The following is a 15402-nucleotide window of genomic DNA, read 5'->3' on the forward strand; positions in this document are numbered from 1 at the left end:
CAACCAGCCACCCAGGCACCCCTGTATTTTCTTTTTAAATGTGTATTTCCTAGTTTTGCATATTGTCTTGTTCAACTGGTTTTCCTGTGTTGGGAAAATTAATGTAGCTCTAAGAGGGATTTTGGTTTTTAAAAAGTTTTTTAAGGGGCGCCTGGATGGCTCAGTCAGTTAAGCGATTGCCTTCAGCTCAGGTCATGATCCTAGAGTCCTGGGATCAAGCCCCACATCGGGTTCCCTACTCTGTAGGAAGCCTGTTTTCTCCCTCTGCCTGCCATTCCCCCTGCTTGTGTGCGTGCTCTCTCTCTCTCTGACAAATAAATAAAAATAAAGTTTTTCAAGATGTTAATTAAACTCTTTTCGTAGCTGCTGTCAGTAATTTTTTATTTCCCCCCCTTATCCTCAGCTTGTCCCGATATAGATTGAAATTTAGTGCTGATAAAGTGGACACCATGATTGTTCAGGCAATTTGTAAGTATACTGTATGTGAGGTCTGATCCTCATAACTTTTTCCTGCTGTTAAAACTGTGTCTTTTATAATTTTATCAGTTGAAGAAGGAAAAGATTAATTAGGATTTTTAATAGCAAAGTAAATAAACTAGAAAATGCAGAATAGAAAAGGCAAGCCACCCATAATTTGACTAGTCGGAGATAAGGTGAATTAACACTAGTGATGTTAACAAATTTGTCTTTTTCCATGAAGCAGATCAATAAGTGGGATCTAGTGCATTGTGCTTTTTTCACTTTGCTTTTTAATAGGTCATTCTCCCATGTCATTAAGTGAATTTTGGAAACATCAAACGCTTAAGTTTCCAATTTTAAAAATCCCTTTAAATGGCAATTGCATTTCTGGGTATGTACTCCAAAGACTTGAAAGCAGGTACTCACAGATACATACACACCCATGTTTGTAGCAGCATTATTCACAATAGCCAAAAAAAAATGGAACAACCTAAATACCCAGTAACAGATGAATGGATAAACAAAATGGGGTACATACACATAATGGATAATTATTTTTTTTTTAAAGATTTTATTTATTTATTTGAGAGAGAGAATGAGAGAGAGAGCATGAGAGGGGTGAGGGTCAGAGGGAGAAGCAGACTCCCCACCGAGCATGGAGCCCGACACGGGACTCGATTCTGGGACTCCAGGATCATGACCTGAGCCAAAGGCAGTCACTTAACCAACTGAGCCACCCAGGCGCCCCTGGATAATTATTTTTAAACCTTAAAAAGGTTTACAACATGGATGAATTTTGAAAACATGCTGTGAAATAAGCCACACAGAAAAGACAACTGTTGTGTGATACATACCGCTTATGAGGTACCTGGAACAGGCAAATTCGTAAAAGACCGAAAGTAGAAGAGATTACCAGGAGATGGGGGAACGTGGGGATGAGGTGTTTTTAATGGGTGCAGAGTTTCCATTTGTGCATGATCTAAGAGTTCTGGAAATGGATAGTGGGTGATGATTGAATAATATTGTGAATGTGCTTGATGCCACTGAAACCTACAATTAAAAATGGTTAAAATGGTAAATTTTATGTATATTTTAGTTTTTTAAAGCCCTTTCATGTTCCTCTTTTTCATTTTAATCTACTGCAGCCTTGTTAGATGACTTAGATAAAGAACTAAACAACTACATTATGCGGTGTAGAGAATGGTATGGCTGGCATTTCCCTGAATTAGGAAAAATTATTTCAGATAATCTGACATACTGCAAGTGTTTACAGAAAGTCGGTAAGTTTATCCTTTAAGGCATTGAAAATAATTTATTTGCATCCCAAGACATGAGTTACAGTAATTTTTTTTCTTAACAAGCTTCCCAGAGTTCCTTACAATTTATGTGTATTTTGGGAGTGTAGCCAAATTAGTGTCTGTTGGAATTCAGAAACTGGTAATTTGAACTTTGACTTCAATGGCCAGTACAACAAGAGAACGTGGTTCTCTGATTTGGTTTTTCTTAAACTGGCTTCTTAAGGTGGAATGTATCTCAGTGAATTTACCATTAATAGGAGCAACTGTAGACGTGGGAAATCCTGCAGTATGTTATAATACTAAAGCTGGTACTGCTCTCTCTACTGTTAGTGTTATATTCCATACCAGTGTACAGTAATAATATTAGTAGAAGAACCTAACGATGGTTAACAAATGGGACTTAACCAGGCTCATATTGCATTACCGTATTACCACCCCAAGAATTCATGGCACTGACTTTAATAAAACCTTAGCTATAAATTGTCTGTTATAATATTATTAGTCCTGTTTTATGGGGTATTTTGTTTTTATTCTAATTTATACCTTTTTGGAGGGAGATGATGGGGAGAGATTTTAATCTCTAAAAATCAAGCCTTACATAAGGAAAATTAGTAGGTCAAACTTGTTCGCTTTTTGTTTTGTTTAGGCACCCTTTTCATTGGCTTATCTCTACTTTTTTTTTTTTTTTTTGACTATTTGGATTTTATATAATTTGTTGAAGAGTGATTCTCCCTCATCCTCTGCAAACATTCCATAGGCGATAGGAAGAATTATGCCTCAGCCAAACTTTCTGAATTACTGCCAGAGGAAGTTGAAGCAGAAGTGAAAGCAGCTGCGGAGATATCAATGGGAACAGAGGTTTCAGAAGAAGATATTTGCAATATTCTGCATCTTTGCACTCAGGTAAACTATACACATGGAGAAACTAGTTGTGGTGGGACCGGCTATGTAAAATAATTTTCTGATGGTAATGATGATTTTTAAACTTACCATTCACCTGATAAATATGAGGGTGTTCAGTCACTACCTCATCTGATGCCATCTTGATTTGTATAATTAGAGGGGGAAATACATACTGAAGTAAGCTGAAAGAATACTATCTAATTTATTTGTATTGTTAGCTAGCATTGTCTGGATAATGAATTATGAATCCGTTAATAAGACCGAGAAATACAGCTTGAGTTATTTAATTCCAGCCTCTGTTTGTATCCTGGCATGCTCCCTCCGCCTCCCCACCACCACCACCAATTTGGAAATCGCAGTAGAGCATGTGACTCTTGATCTTGGGGTTGTAAGTTTGAGCCCCATGTTGGGTGTAAAGATTACTTAACAAAATCTTTAAAAAAAGATCACACACACTTAAAAAAAAGATCACCAAAAAAAAAAAAAAAAAAACCGATGACACAATGTCTAGCCCGTGGAGTTTTTAAAAATAACAGTAATATTGACTAATATTTTTAGGCAGTGTAGTAGGTTGTTTGCATTTATTATCTCATAAAATCTCTCTTAAAATGGGAAACTGAGATAAGGAATGCTTTGTTTTCCCAGGATTACACGGCTGATCTATGACAATTTAGGACTCTATTATTTCAGACATGTGGTTTTTATGTGATTTTTACACAAGTCATTTGTGGTATATTGATTTTGTTCCTTATACTAGGTAATTGAAATCTCAGAATATAGAACCCAGCTCTATGAATATCTGCAAAATCGAATGATGGCCATTGCACCAAACGTTACAGTCATGGTTGGGGAATTAGTGGGAGCACGGCTCATTGCTCATGCAGGTGATGATTTTAATGTAACTCCTAAATAGGGATATTTAGAGTAGATTGTTTTCCTCCTAGGATTATTTTTTCATCTAAAATTACATTTATTAAAAAATTTAGGTAATAAATATAAGTAGATGGTATATGGGAGAGGACTAAGGACCAAGTGTTCAGTGATGATTCTGATGCGTATGCCTGATATCCTTTTGGATAATGAAGGCATCTTCAGTCACTACCTCTTCTGAGACACTTGTGGTCCGTTGTCAGATGTTTATTACCATTAATGAGAATAATCAGATGAATGCAGGAGGTTGAAATCAGTTAATACTTCCTACCAAATTAGGGGTTTGGTTAGCGCCTGACTCTTGATTTCGGCTCAGTCATGATCTCAGGGTTGTGAGATGGAGGCTGCTTAAGATTCTCTTTCTCCCCCTTTCTGCCCCCCCATCTCTAAAACAAACAAACACAAAAAAACCCTCATCAGATTAAATAGGAATAGTTCTCACAACAGGTGATATATACCCTTTTTTTTTTTTAAAAGATGGTTCACTACTGAATATGCTATTTTAATATATTTGACATGCAAAATATTTTTAGTAAATTTATAATAAGACTTCATATGTGGGGCGCCTGGGTGGCTCAGTTGGCTAAGCGACTGCCTTCGGCTCAGGTCATGATCCTGGAGTCCCTGGATCGAGTCCCGCATTGGGCTCCCTGCTCGGCAGGGAGTCTCCTTCTCCCTCTGACCCTCCCCCGTCTCATGTGCTCTCTCTCATTCTCTTTCTCTCTCAAATAAATAAATAAAATCTTAAAAAAAAAAAAAAAGACTTCATATGTGTGTATGGTGATGCTACAAAGAAGGTATGCTATAAAAATAATACTGTATAATTGAATATTTGCAAATAGAGTGAAGTATCACTGTTATTGGAGTCATCGTTACAATCCGTCACAGAAGATCTTAATGTATCATCTACATCAGAGTGTCTAAACTAGAATAGCCCCTGTAACTGCATCATTAGTCAGACAGCCCATTCAAATACCCTCAGCTGTGAGGTTGGGATCATCTGGCTGGTTTGTTGTCTGCATGCAAATTTTCATAGGCTTAACTAAACTTCTGTGGTCAGAGATGCAGGGATTAACAGAAGCTTGTGTTGAGTTTTAGATATGTATCTAGTGGTTGAGCATTAATGTTGGGGGTCTGTTCTGACAAAATCTGTGCAATAAATCTAACAAAGCAGTAACTTTTTTTTTTTTTTTTAAGATTTCACTTATTTGACAGAGAGAGACACCGCAAGAGAGGGAACACAAGCATGGGGAGTGGGAGAGGGAGAAGCAGGCTTCCCACGGAGCAGGGAGCCCGATGTGGGGCTCGATCCCAGGATCCTGGGACCATGACCCGAGCTGAAGGCAGATGCTTAACAATTAGCCACCCAGGCACTCCAAAGCAGTAACTTTTTATACCTGATTAGTGTACTTTTATCTCTTCATCCATATCTTAAACAACAGAGATAAAGTGTGAGAAAGTTATCACATAGTTCTGTTGAGATGTCCTGAGTATCCATATATTTGTATGTTTTTTTCATGTCTGAAGCAGAATATTTGATGTCTAAAATCCTCCTCTGTGGTATGCTAATGGAATGTAGAATAGTTAATACCATCTCTCGGGCAAATAAGTTCAATTGCACCTTCAGTTTGTTGTAAGCATTCATTGTAAGCCTCTGCTTATGGTGCTACATGGATAAATCACAAATGCTGAGGCTTTTTAGGGAATCTCTGACTATAGAATCTATTATATCAGATTTTTATTTACTGTGGTGGCTATAATACTTAGATTATATGTCTTATGTTTAATACATGCAACTTTCAAATACTTGGAATTGCATTCCTTGTAACTACTACTTTTTTTTTGAAGGTTCTCTTTTGAATTTGGCCAAACATGCAGCTTCTACGGTTCAGATTCTTGGAGCAGAAAAGGCGCTCTTCAGAGCCCTGAAGTCTAGACGAGATACTCCAAAGTATGGTCTCATTTATCATGCTTCACTCGTAGGCCAGACAAGTCCCAAACACAAAGGAAAGGTGAGTTGCATTTCTTCTGAGGCAGGTTGTTTTTTCTCTCCCTCCCCCGCCCACCGATAATTCATTTTCTGCCTATTCTATAGTATGCAATAAAATTTTTCTACTGCTTCTTTGTCATTAAATAGAGAATGGTGAATTCTTGAGTTAAAAAGCACTTTTGTGAAAGAAAATAATATAAGGAAGTGTTGCTGGAGGCACCTGGCTAACACAATCAGTGGGACATGCAGCTCTTCATTACGGGGTCGTGAGTTCCCAGCCTCATGGTGGGGGTTCCCAGCCCCATGTTGGGAGCTTACTTAAAAAAAAAATTATTATTACTATTATTTTTTAAAGATAAAGTGTTACTGATCTTGTTAAAGCTGTTTTCTTTTCCTATATTAGGATTTTTCTAGAATCCACCTGTTTGTGAGGGATGGAGTTGATGGCACATCAAAAGTTTTCTGTGTGGCAAGAAATCAATTTAACATCATCATTTATGAATTTTAAAATAATAACCAGTTCCCTCTCTCGCTATCTCTCTCTCTGTCAAATAAATAAAATCTTTTAAAAAAAAATTTAAAAAAAGGGGCGCCTGGATGGCTCAGTTGTTAAGCGTCTGCCTTCAGCTCAGGTCATGATCCCAGAGTTCTGGGATCGAGCCCCCCATCGGGCTTCCTGCTCAGCAGGAAGCCTGCTTCTCCCTCTCCTACTTCCCCTGCTTGTGTTCGCTCTCTCGCTATCTCTCTCTCTGCCAAATAAGTAAAATCTTTAAAAAAAATAATAACCATGCACTGTGATCAACACCTAGTGGGACTTAAGTGAATCCTTTTAATAGCGCTGCGAGATGTAAGGTATCAGTTTTATAGATGAGAAAGCTGAGTCTTCAGCATATTAAGTACTTTCAAGCTTTTTGGTTAGGGTACATAATTTAACAGAAACTAGAATGTTAAGGAAAAAAACTGAAATGTTATAAAATTCAGAGCAGATTGATGAAAGGGTTGATAAAGTGTTAATTAGCTTAAAAGGGGGGCTACGCTTTTTCCAGATGACCTCATGGTGTAGAACTAAGGTCACTGAGTAGAAATTAAAGGAAGACATTAGAAGGGTAGTTTGAGCTTGTTTTAGACATGAACTACTGCAATATTATTTCATCCAACAAAACGAATGGGGTTGTATATAACCAGTTAACCAGTGAGAGATTCACATATAAACTAGGTGGCTTCAGTTGTATGATTCATAATACTTCACAATTCCTGACTTTAAAAAATACTAGAGTGAATGATAGAGTTGATGATTTGCTCCAGTTTTCTCATGAATAAGTTATTGAGGATTTTATCATCTCCACTTGGAATATAGTTTGAATGCCTCTAACTTTAAGTTCTCTATCAGATTTCTCGAATGCTGGCAGCCAAAACTGTTTTGGCTATCCGGTACGATGCTTTTGGTGAAGATTCCAGTTCTGCGATGGGAGTTGAGAACAGAGCCAAATTAGAGGCCAGGTTGAGGACCTTGGAAGATAGAGGGGTAAGGACCACATCCTGCCTATTGTAGAAGTGTTAGCTATCAAAAATAGATAAACTTTAAGTAGTTTATGTACTTACTCATTTCACCTACTAAGTAGTTTTATTTAAATGATAAATTTTAGTATGTTTAATAACATTTTTTGTTCCTGCTATTGACAGTTTCCCTTATATTTACAAAGATTCGGTATCTTTTCTTAGATACGGAAAATAAGTGGAACAGGAAAAGCGTTAGCAAAAACAGAAAAATACGAACATAAAAGGTAAGTACATTTGGGGGAGGATGGGTGAACAATATCTGCTTGATTAAATTTTAATTGACGACAGCAGTGTTTATAATAAAACAAACACCTCAGTGTCTCTGATTTTTTTTATAGTTTTCCATATTTCTAATTTTTAATCACAAACATTTTCATATTGTAATAAATACATACATGGTATATATTTTGGCTTTTTTCTCTTTTTTAAAGTCTTATTTATTTAAGTAATCTCTATACCCAGCATGGGGCTCAAACTCATAACCCCGAGATCAAGAGTGATATGCTCCTTCAACTGACGCAGCCAGGCAGGTGCCCCTTAGCTTTTTTTTTTCCTCTTAATATTTAGTTCATTTTCAGATGTTGATAGTAAATAGTATTCAGACCTCACCATGAAACGAACAAAAGATATATGTAGGGAGAGGGATTTTGGTTATTTGAGGTTATGTTCAGTACTGGTAAGGTTGTGATGATAGAAGTAGAATGTGGTGCAGTTTTTCTGGAAAGTGGTTTGACAGTATGTATCAGGAGTCTTTAAAATGTTTCTAGTCATTAACCCATAAATTCTCCCTTAGGACTCCTGTAAGTAAGAATTTTAATAGGGGCACCTGGGTGGCTCAGTCGTTAAGTGTCTGCCTTTGGCTCAGGTCATGATCCCAGGACCCTGGGATCGAGCCCCGCATCGGGCTCCCTGCTCCACGGGAAGCCTGCTTCTCTCTCTCCCTCTCCAACTCCCCCTGCTTGTGTTCCCTCTCTTGCTGTGTCTCTCTCTGTCAAACAAAATCTTAAAAAAAAAAAAAAAAAAAAAATTTAATAGTAAAATTTTAAACTGGGCAAGGAGTAACATCTTACTATAAATATTCATATATATTTAAACGTACGTATTTAGAAAAATTGCTTCTTTTATTCTGGAAAGAAACCAAAAGTGTTCCAGCTATGGGCATTAATATTTTATGTTTTATGAATTTTCCAAGTTTTCAACAGTGACCATATATATATTTTGTAATTTTTAAAGATTTTATTTATTTGAGAGAGAGAAACAGCACGAGAGGTGAGGGTCAGAGGGAGAAGCAGGCTCCCTGCTGAGCCGGGAGCCCGATGTGGGACTCGATCCCGGGACTCGGAGATCATGACCTGAGCCGAAGGCAGTCGCTGAACCAACTGAGCCACCCAGGCCCTATTTTGTAATTTTTAAAGTCTAATTTTGTGTCTTTAGTTGGTAAGTGTGGATCTTTGTTTTTTAAATTGTTTTTAATGTATAAAAATTAAGCAGCCATGACTCTACAAATAAACTTAAGAAATGAAACATTCCTTAGCTTGTTTTGAACAATATTTTAATATTCTCATGCCATTATGCTTTTGACTTTAAACACATGCACTTGAAGCACCGGTTATGAGATTTATTAAGTTTTTTCTTTCTGCTACATTAGAACAAAAGCAAATGTAGGCTTTTAGGGAATCTTCATCCATATGTAGCCCCTTTTTCTTCTGCCTTTTGGGGTTTTGTGATGAAGTCTTCTGTGTTAACTTGATTTAGGTTTTGCGTTTTGTTTTCATTGAATTTGCCCTATTTCTAAAACTTGAATTGCTTCAGTTTTTACTTTCTAGAATAATCATTTGTTGTAAAGAAATTTTCTCCATTTTTCCCCATACTGATTTAATGTTTTTCTATACCATAGTCATTACATTGATTACTAAATGAGAATTCACTTTAACTCACCACTTCTCTTGAAGTGTGATTGACCTACTTGGAAAATAGTGATTGATACCTCTTTACCTTTTGGAAATTACTAGTTTTCATAAACTGCCCCAAAGCTACTAAAATGAAACAGTTTTGTATGGTTATATAAGTATTATCTAATGGCATCTCTTCTAAACTTGCTTAGAATTATTTCAGTTACAAGTATTTGTAGAGATTTTCTATAATTCTTTGACTCTTATAGTGAAGTGAAGACTTATGATCCTTCTGGTGATTCCACACTGCCAACCTGTTCTAAAAAACGCAAGATAGAACAGGTAGATAAAGAAGATGAAATTGTTGAAAAGAAGGCCAAAAAAGCCAAGGTTAAAATTAAAGGTCAGTTTGAATTTTTAAAATGTTGCTTATATTCATACTCTTTAAGAAAGACGGACTTCATAAGTCTTGGGGAAGTAAGTACATGCTGTTGAACTTTATTGTGAAACCACCCATATTGAAAGTTAATGGTGTTTTAAGCCATTGTGTTCCTTGAGAATAGTTAAGGTATTAAATTTATCAGACTTCATAGAGGAATGTGAGAAGCACTTCTTTGAATATATGGAATCACATATTATGCTAAGTGTACCAAACTTCAGTTCCTATCACGTGAACTATTTTGAGAATCAGCTCAAAAAGGAAAAAAAGTTCATGGTTTTTAAATTAGTCACTGAGTTTTTGTTACATAGATAAGGGTAGAATTTGCAGCAGTGGTTTTCTTGTTTCTGTTATATAGAATGGACTAGAGTAATAACATATTGGTAACCATCATTATAATAATGATATTTAATAGGTACTCTCCAGTGAACTAGGCTATCTTGCAAAGTTGATAAGCAGGTAACCCCATTTACTAGAAGTACCTGTGTTGAATGCCTGCCAGCTAGTCTATTAGGAAAATCGGGCATGAAAGTAATGACTGATTTAAGTTTTGGATTCTAAATAGCTTAGTGGTCAAAAATATATTATCAGCAAATGTGGATTCCTGCCCTGGCTAAAGAAAACATAAAGTTATTTAACTTTTATGTTTCTCTTATTTATTAACAAGTAAGGTGATCCCAGGCGCCTGGGTGGCTCAGTGGTTAAGCGACTGCCTTCGGCTCAGGTCATGATCCTGGAGTCCCGGGATCGAGTCCCACATCGGGCTCCCTGCTCAGCGAGGAGCCTGCTTCTCCTCCCTCTGACCCTCCTCCCTCTCCTGCTCTCTGTCTCTCATCTCTCTCTCTCAAATAAATAAATAAAATCTTTAAAAAAACAAAACAAAACAAGGTGATCCCTAAGCCCATTAATAGCATTTGAAACCGCAAACTCCAGTATCTTCACTTATATATTGAGTAAGCTTTTCAAACTTAACATTCTTATATCCTTGTCAGTCTCAATCTGTTGCTCCACAAATTTGTCTGTTTTATTAATGGCAGTTCTAGTTGCTTTGGCCTTTAACCTTTACTCTTTTCTTACAACCCAAGTCTACTCTGGCAACATTTTTTTTTTTTTTTTTAGATTTTCTTTTTAAGTAATCTCTACACCCAGTGTGGGGCTCAAACTTAAAAATCCTGAGATCAAAAGTCACATGCTCCACCAGCTAAGCTAGCCAGGTGCCCCTATTCTGGCAACAAATCCTCTCAGTTCAGTTCTACTTTGAAAATCCATAATCTAACCACTTATCCACCACTGCTTTTGTTATTGTAACAGCCACAATGGCACCCCCCATTAACTCTCTCATTTAGTTTTACTCCATTAGCCACACTGGCCTCCTTGTTATTCTTTGATTCTACCAACTCACCTCTCCCAAAATAACTTTAGCATTTGCTCTTCTCTCTACCTGGAATATTTTTCTTCCAGGTAGGTGCATCATTCACTCCTTTGCCTCTTCCAGGTGTTGCCTGCCTGACTGTCCTGTCTGAAGTACCCGTATGCACTGCCTTCCTCAGCGTTCTTCTTCCTGCTTTATTTTTATTCTTAGCACTGATTACTGTGTAAAATATTGTATGGTTATATCATTTTTTTGCCTCCACTCCTAAAAAAAAAAAGATGTAGAAGGACAGGGATTTTTTTGTCTGTTTTATGCCCTGCTGTATCCAGTTGTCTAGGAAATGCCCTGGCATTTAGTAGGTGCTAAATATATTTTTGTTGAACGAGTTTCTAATGATAGGTACCTATTATTGAGTTCTCTCTTTTTTTTTTTTAAAAGATTCTATTTATTCATTCATTCATTCATTCATTTGAGAGAGAGAGCACGAGCTGCAGAGAGGGAGAGGGAGAAGCAGGCTCCCCACCAAGCGGGGAGCCCGATGCAGGGCTTGATCCCGGGATCCCAAGATCATGACCTGAGCCGAAGGCAGACACTCTACTGGCCGAGCCACCCAGGCACCCCTGAGTCTGCATTCTGATGTGCCGAGCGTGATACGTTATCTCGTTAAATCCAGTAAAATAGGCATCACTGAGTTGTACATGAGTAAATGGGGTTTACGGAAGTCAGTGACTTCCTCTCAGGGTCACAGCAGGTTGAATAAACCCAGGTCTCTTAACTCCAGAGCACAAATTCTTTTTTTTTTTTTTTTAAGATTTCATTTATTTTTTTATTTTTTTTAAGATTTTATTTATTTGACAGAGGCACAGCGAGAGAGGGAACACAAGCAGGGGGGAGTGGGAGAGGGAAAAGCAGGCTTCCTGCCGAGCAGGGAGCCCGATGCAGGGCTCGATCACAGGACCCTGGGATCATGACCTGAGCCGAAGGCAGACGCTTAATGACTGAGCCACCCAGGCACCCCTTATGTATGTATGTATGTATGTATGTATTTATTTATTTATTTGACAGAGCAAGAGAGCACAAGCAGGGGAAGCAGCAGGCAGAGGGAGAGCTAGAAGCAGACTTCCCACTGAGCAAGGAGCCCAATGCAGGGCTTGATCCCAGGACCCTGGGATCATGACCTGAGCTGAAGGCAGACGCTTAACCAACTGAGCCACCCAGGCGCCCCTCCAGAGCACAGACTCTTCATAATTTATAATACAATTGACAATTTCCAAAAAACATTGGGTTTGGAGATCAGATGATCTGTTTCAATCCTAATTTCCATACATGGCTACATGATCTCGTAAAGTTAGTGGTCTTGGACTAGGTAGGTGTTTGAAGGACCTTCCAGTTACAAAATTTTATAATAAATAAACATTGGATAGTCAACCAGAATGATGGGAAAAAACTGAGATTCAAAAGGTGGGGGAAGTGAGGTCTGATATAGTGTTAATTCTTTGTCTTTATACTTAACCCCATTCAGTTGAAGAAGCCCCAGTAGCAACAGAGGAAGAAGAAGAAGAAGAAGGAGTACTAGTGGTAGAAGAACAGGAGACATCTGTGAAGAAGAAGAAGAAGAAGGACAAAAAGAAACACATTAAGGAAGAACCGCTTTCTGAGGAGGAACCATGCACCAGCACAGCAATTCCTGTATGTTTGTTTTTAATACTTTGTTGGCATGGGCCGGGTCTCTATTTTATTGTACTCTTCTATATTAGAAATGAGCAGGCAGTCAAGATGGTTTCATAGAAGGAACAGTAAAATAAAAATGATATTGTTATAAAAAAGGCCATTTCCCAAACCTAGAGTCTTATTACAAAATGGGTTTACATTGAGGAAGAGAGAATATAACTTGCTACAGATTTTCATAGAGGTGATTTTTATATTTTTAGGTTTTAATCTTTAACCTAAGTTTGTTTTTGAGGGAAATAGATCTACTTTGCTTCTTATAAGATAAAGTTATTATTCCTCACCCATACATTTTACAGCTCTTTCAAAAGCATTCTTGTTTGTTATTTTCAGAGTCCAGAGAAAAAGAAGAAAAAGAAAAAAAAGAGAGATAATGAGGACTAACTGAAGGGAACCATCTTTGAATCATTGGGATACATCACACTTAAGATTCAGTCAGGAATGTATCTGAGATGTTCTCTAACTGGAAGGTTGGATGAAACAATGTTACTAATCATCTGTACCTTTTCAAACCTATGTGTCTTGACACCAATTCTGTTAACTTGATTATGTCATCATTTCTTAGAGTCTTTGTTATACAAATAAAAATATTTTCTTTGTATTTTAAGGTAGTTCTGTGATCTCTGTATTTTAGGTGGACAATTATGCTCCTTTCTATATTTTATTTAGCATTTGATGATTATTACTTTGATAATTATAGCTGAAAAGTGGGAGTTGTGAACTGTTAATTGAAACAGCCTTTCAGGAGGCTGTGATTAGGTGGACCAATTTAAGAGCCTCACTCTAACGTTTCTTTTTCCTTTTTGGACTGTCTGTATTTATTTAAATAAAGCTGTGTTTTGTGTTCAAAATTTTAAAATTAGGTGAGCAAAACTTTTCTGTATCCCTTCAGAAAGTAAAAAAATTGTATCCTTTATTTTACTTCCTAGTTCTGAATGGAGCAACAAAATAATCATTAACACTAACATAGATGCAGATTTTTTTCTAAGGTGATATTTTTAAAAGGATAACAAAATGATTTAATAGTAAAGAATGGGGGAATAATAGGAAAACAAGATGACCAAAAATAAAATGTCCATGGGTATAAACCAGGACATAGAACACCAAAGAGAAATCCTTGTTTCTAAAATACGGTATTTACAGTATGTGAACAATAGCCTGATTGACAGCCATATAGTCACGATAGCCACAAGTTTCATAGGACTCTCGGTCTTGCATCTCTGTGTATGCCATGGGCATGATGCTAAATCCCAGTTCAATAACAGCATTCAACAGGTGGAGGAGCTAAAACAATTATAGCTTTGGGGCGCCTGGGTGGCTCAGGCAATTGCGTGTTTGATTTCAACTCAGGTCATGATCTTGGTGTCCTGGGATCAAACCCTGTGTTCGGCTCCCCACTTAGAGGGGTGTCTGCTTCTCCTCTCCCTCTGCCCCTCCCCACTCTGCATGCTTGCTCTCTCAAATGAATAAATAAAATCTTTAAAAAAATAAAATGATTATAGCTTTGAGTTCCCTCTGCTTTTCTTGTAACTGGGCAAGTCCACAGCCCATCTTAACTTCAGTTCCTCATTTGTAAACTGGAGATGATCCTCAACTTTACCTCTCAACTAACAGTGGTTTGTAAAGAAAAAAAGATACAAATTTTCAGAGGTGTAAGTACATTTCAAATTTAGACAATTGAAGTAAATGCTACAATGAAGTACATGTAGCCATCCCTAGACACAATTATATAATAAAGCTAGTTATTTTGCTCCCAGAAGAATGTTACCATTTTACATCATTAGTACCTCAGACACATTCTTGACTTGGGACATAACAGATTTTTAACAGCTTTTGATGAAGTTGCCCATAGACCTGCCAAGGGCTATATAATCAAAAGTTTTCTATCTGAAACAAGATAGACTTTGAGAATGCTAATTAATAAACTTTTAGTCATTTTAAATGGTCTACAGGCCTGGGGAAAATCTAGTTAAATCACAGAGCTATCAATTTAATTAACATATACTGTATTATTAGTTTCAGAGGTAGAATTCATCAGTGCATACAACACCCAGTGCTCATTATTTCAAGTGCCCGTCCTTAATGCCCATCACCCAGTTACCCCATTCCCCCCACCCCACTTCCCCAAGCTATCAGTTCTAAGTGCTAAACTCTTAACTGTTTAAAACACTAACCAGAAGGTAGGTTCTGGTTCTTTGTGCTAAAATGAAGTACTTGTTCTATTGAAGAGCCTTAGCATCTTAGTCTGCAATGGGAAGTGCAGGTGAATTTTATATGGCTCATTTTGATTAGCAAACTTGAAATATTTCCGTGAGTGGGCCACATAAAATGTTTAAAACATACTGATTATCTGGGTGGTTGGCTGACTCAGTTGGTAGAGCATGGGACTCTTGAGGGGTTGTGAGGTCAAGCCCCACATTGGGTGTAGAGATTACTTTAAAAAATTTTTTAAAAACTTACTGATTCTCAACGAAAAAGCAATGATTCTCCACTGTATTCTGCATCCCTTCAAAAATGTAAATTTATACTTTATCGTTTATTTTTTTTTAAGGTTTTTTTTTTTTTTGACAGAGAGGGAACATAAGCAGGGTGAGTGGGAGAGGGAGAAGCAGGCTTCCCACTGAGCAGGGAGCCCGATGTGAGGCTCGATCCCAGGACCCTGGGATCATGACCTGAGCCGAAGGCAGCCGCTTAACGACTGAGCCACCCAGGCGCCCCATATTTTTTGGTTTAAACTTCTGTATCAGGGCACCTGGGTGGCTCAGTTAAGCGTCTTTTTTTTTTTTTTAAAGATTTATTTTTTTAGGGGCACCTGGATGGCGCGGTCAGTT

The 15402-nt window shown here is 37.5% G+C and overlaps 1 protein-coding gene and 2 non-coding genes across 7 annotated transcripts in view; all 3 read left to right on the forward strand.

Annotated features, from left to right (window-relative positions):
• Positions 1 to 13178, forward strand: part of NOP58 (NOP58 ribonucleoprotein) — a 33988-nt gene extending 20810 nt beyond the window's left edge. For 4 of the 5 annotated variants that reach the window (XM_045868191.3, XM_064586931.1, XM_045868192.3 and 1 more), the window contains 10 exons: positions 404 to 468; positions 1605 to 1739; positions 2515 to 2660; positions 3418 to 3544; positions 5439 to 5602; positions 6971 to 7105; positions 7303 to 7364; positions 9302 to 9435; positions 12366 to 12532; positions 12905 to 13178. In XM_045868191.3, the coding sequence (XP_045724147.1) occupies positions 404 to 468; positions 1605 to 1739; positions 2515 to 2660; positions 3418 to 3544; positions 5439 to 5602; positions 6971 to 7105; positions 7303 to 7364; positions 9302 to 9435; positions 12366 to 12532; positions 12905 to 12955 (1186 nt within the window). In that variant the 3' untranslated portion in view covers positions 12956 to 13178. Of the gene's footprint in view, positions 1 to 403; positions 469 to 1604; positions 1740 to 2514; positions 2661 to 3417; positions 3545 to 5438; positions 5603 to 6970; positions 7106 to 7302; positions 7365 to 9301; positions 9436 to 12365; positions 12533 to 12904 lie in introns of those variants that run through there. The other variant, XM_064586930.1, reaches the window with a different exon arrangement.
• LOC123840113 (small nucleolar RNA SNORD11B) lies at positions 2720 to 2801 on the forward strand. The gene has a single exon (XR_006789923.1). It is a non-coding gene; the product is annotated as a small nucleolar RNA SNORD11B (small nucleolar RNA).
• On the forward strand, positions 3693 to 3776 carry LOC123840112 (small nucleolar RNA SNORD11). The gene has a single exon (XR_006789922.1). It is a non-coding gene; the product is annotated as a small nucleolar RNA SNORD11 (small nucleolar RNA).
• Positions 13179 to 15402: the final 2224 nt, after the last annotated feature.

The sequence above is a fragment of the Mirounga angustirostris genome, unplaced genomic scaffold (genome assembly GCF_029215605.1).
Source record: "Mirounga angustirostris isolate CCGP_5_RB_7025 unplaced genomic scaffold, mMirAng1.0.hap1 SCAF_3, whole genome shotgun sequence".
Lineage (NCBI taxonomy): Eukaryota > Metazoa > Chordata > Mammalia > Carnivora > Phocidae > Mirounga > Mirounga angustirostris.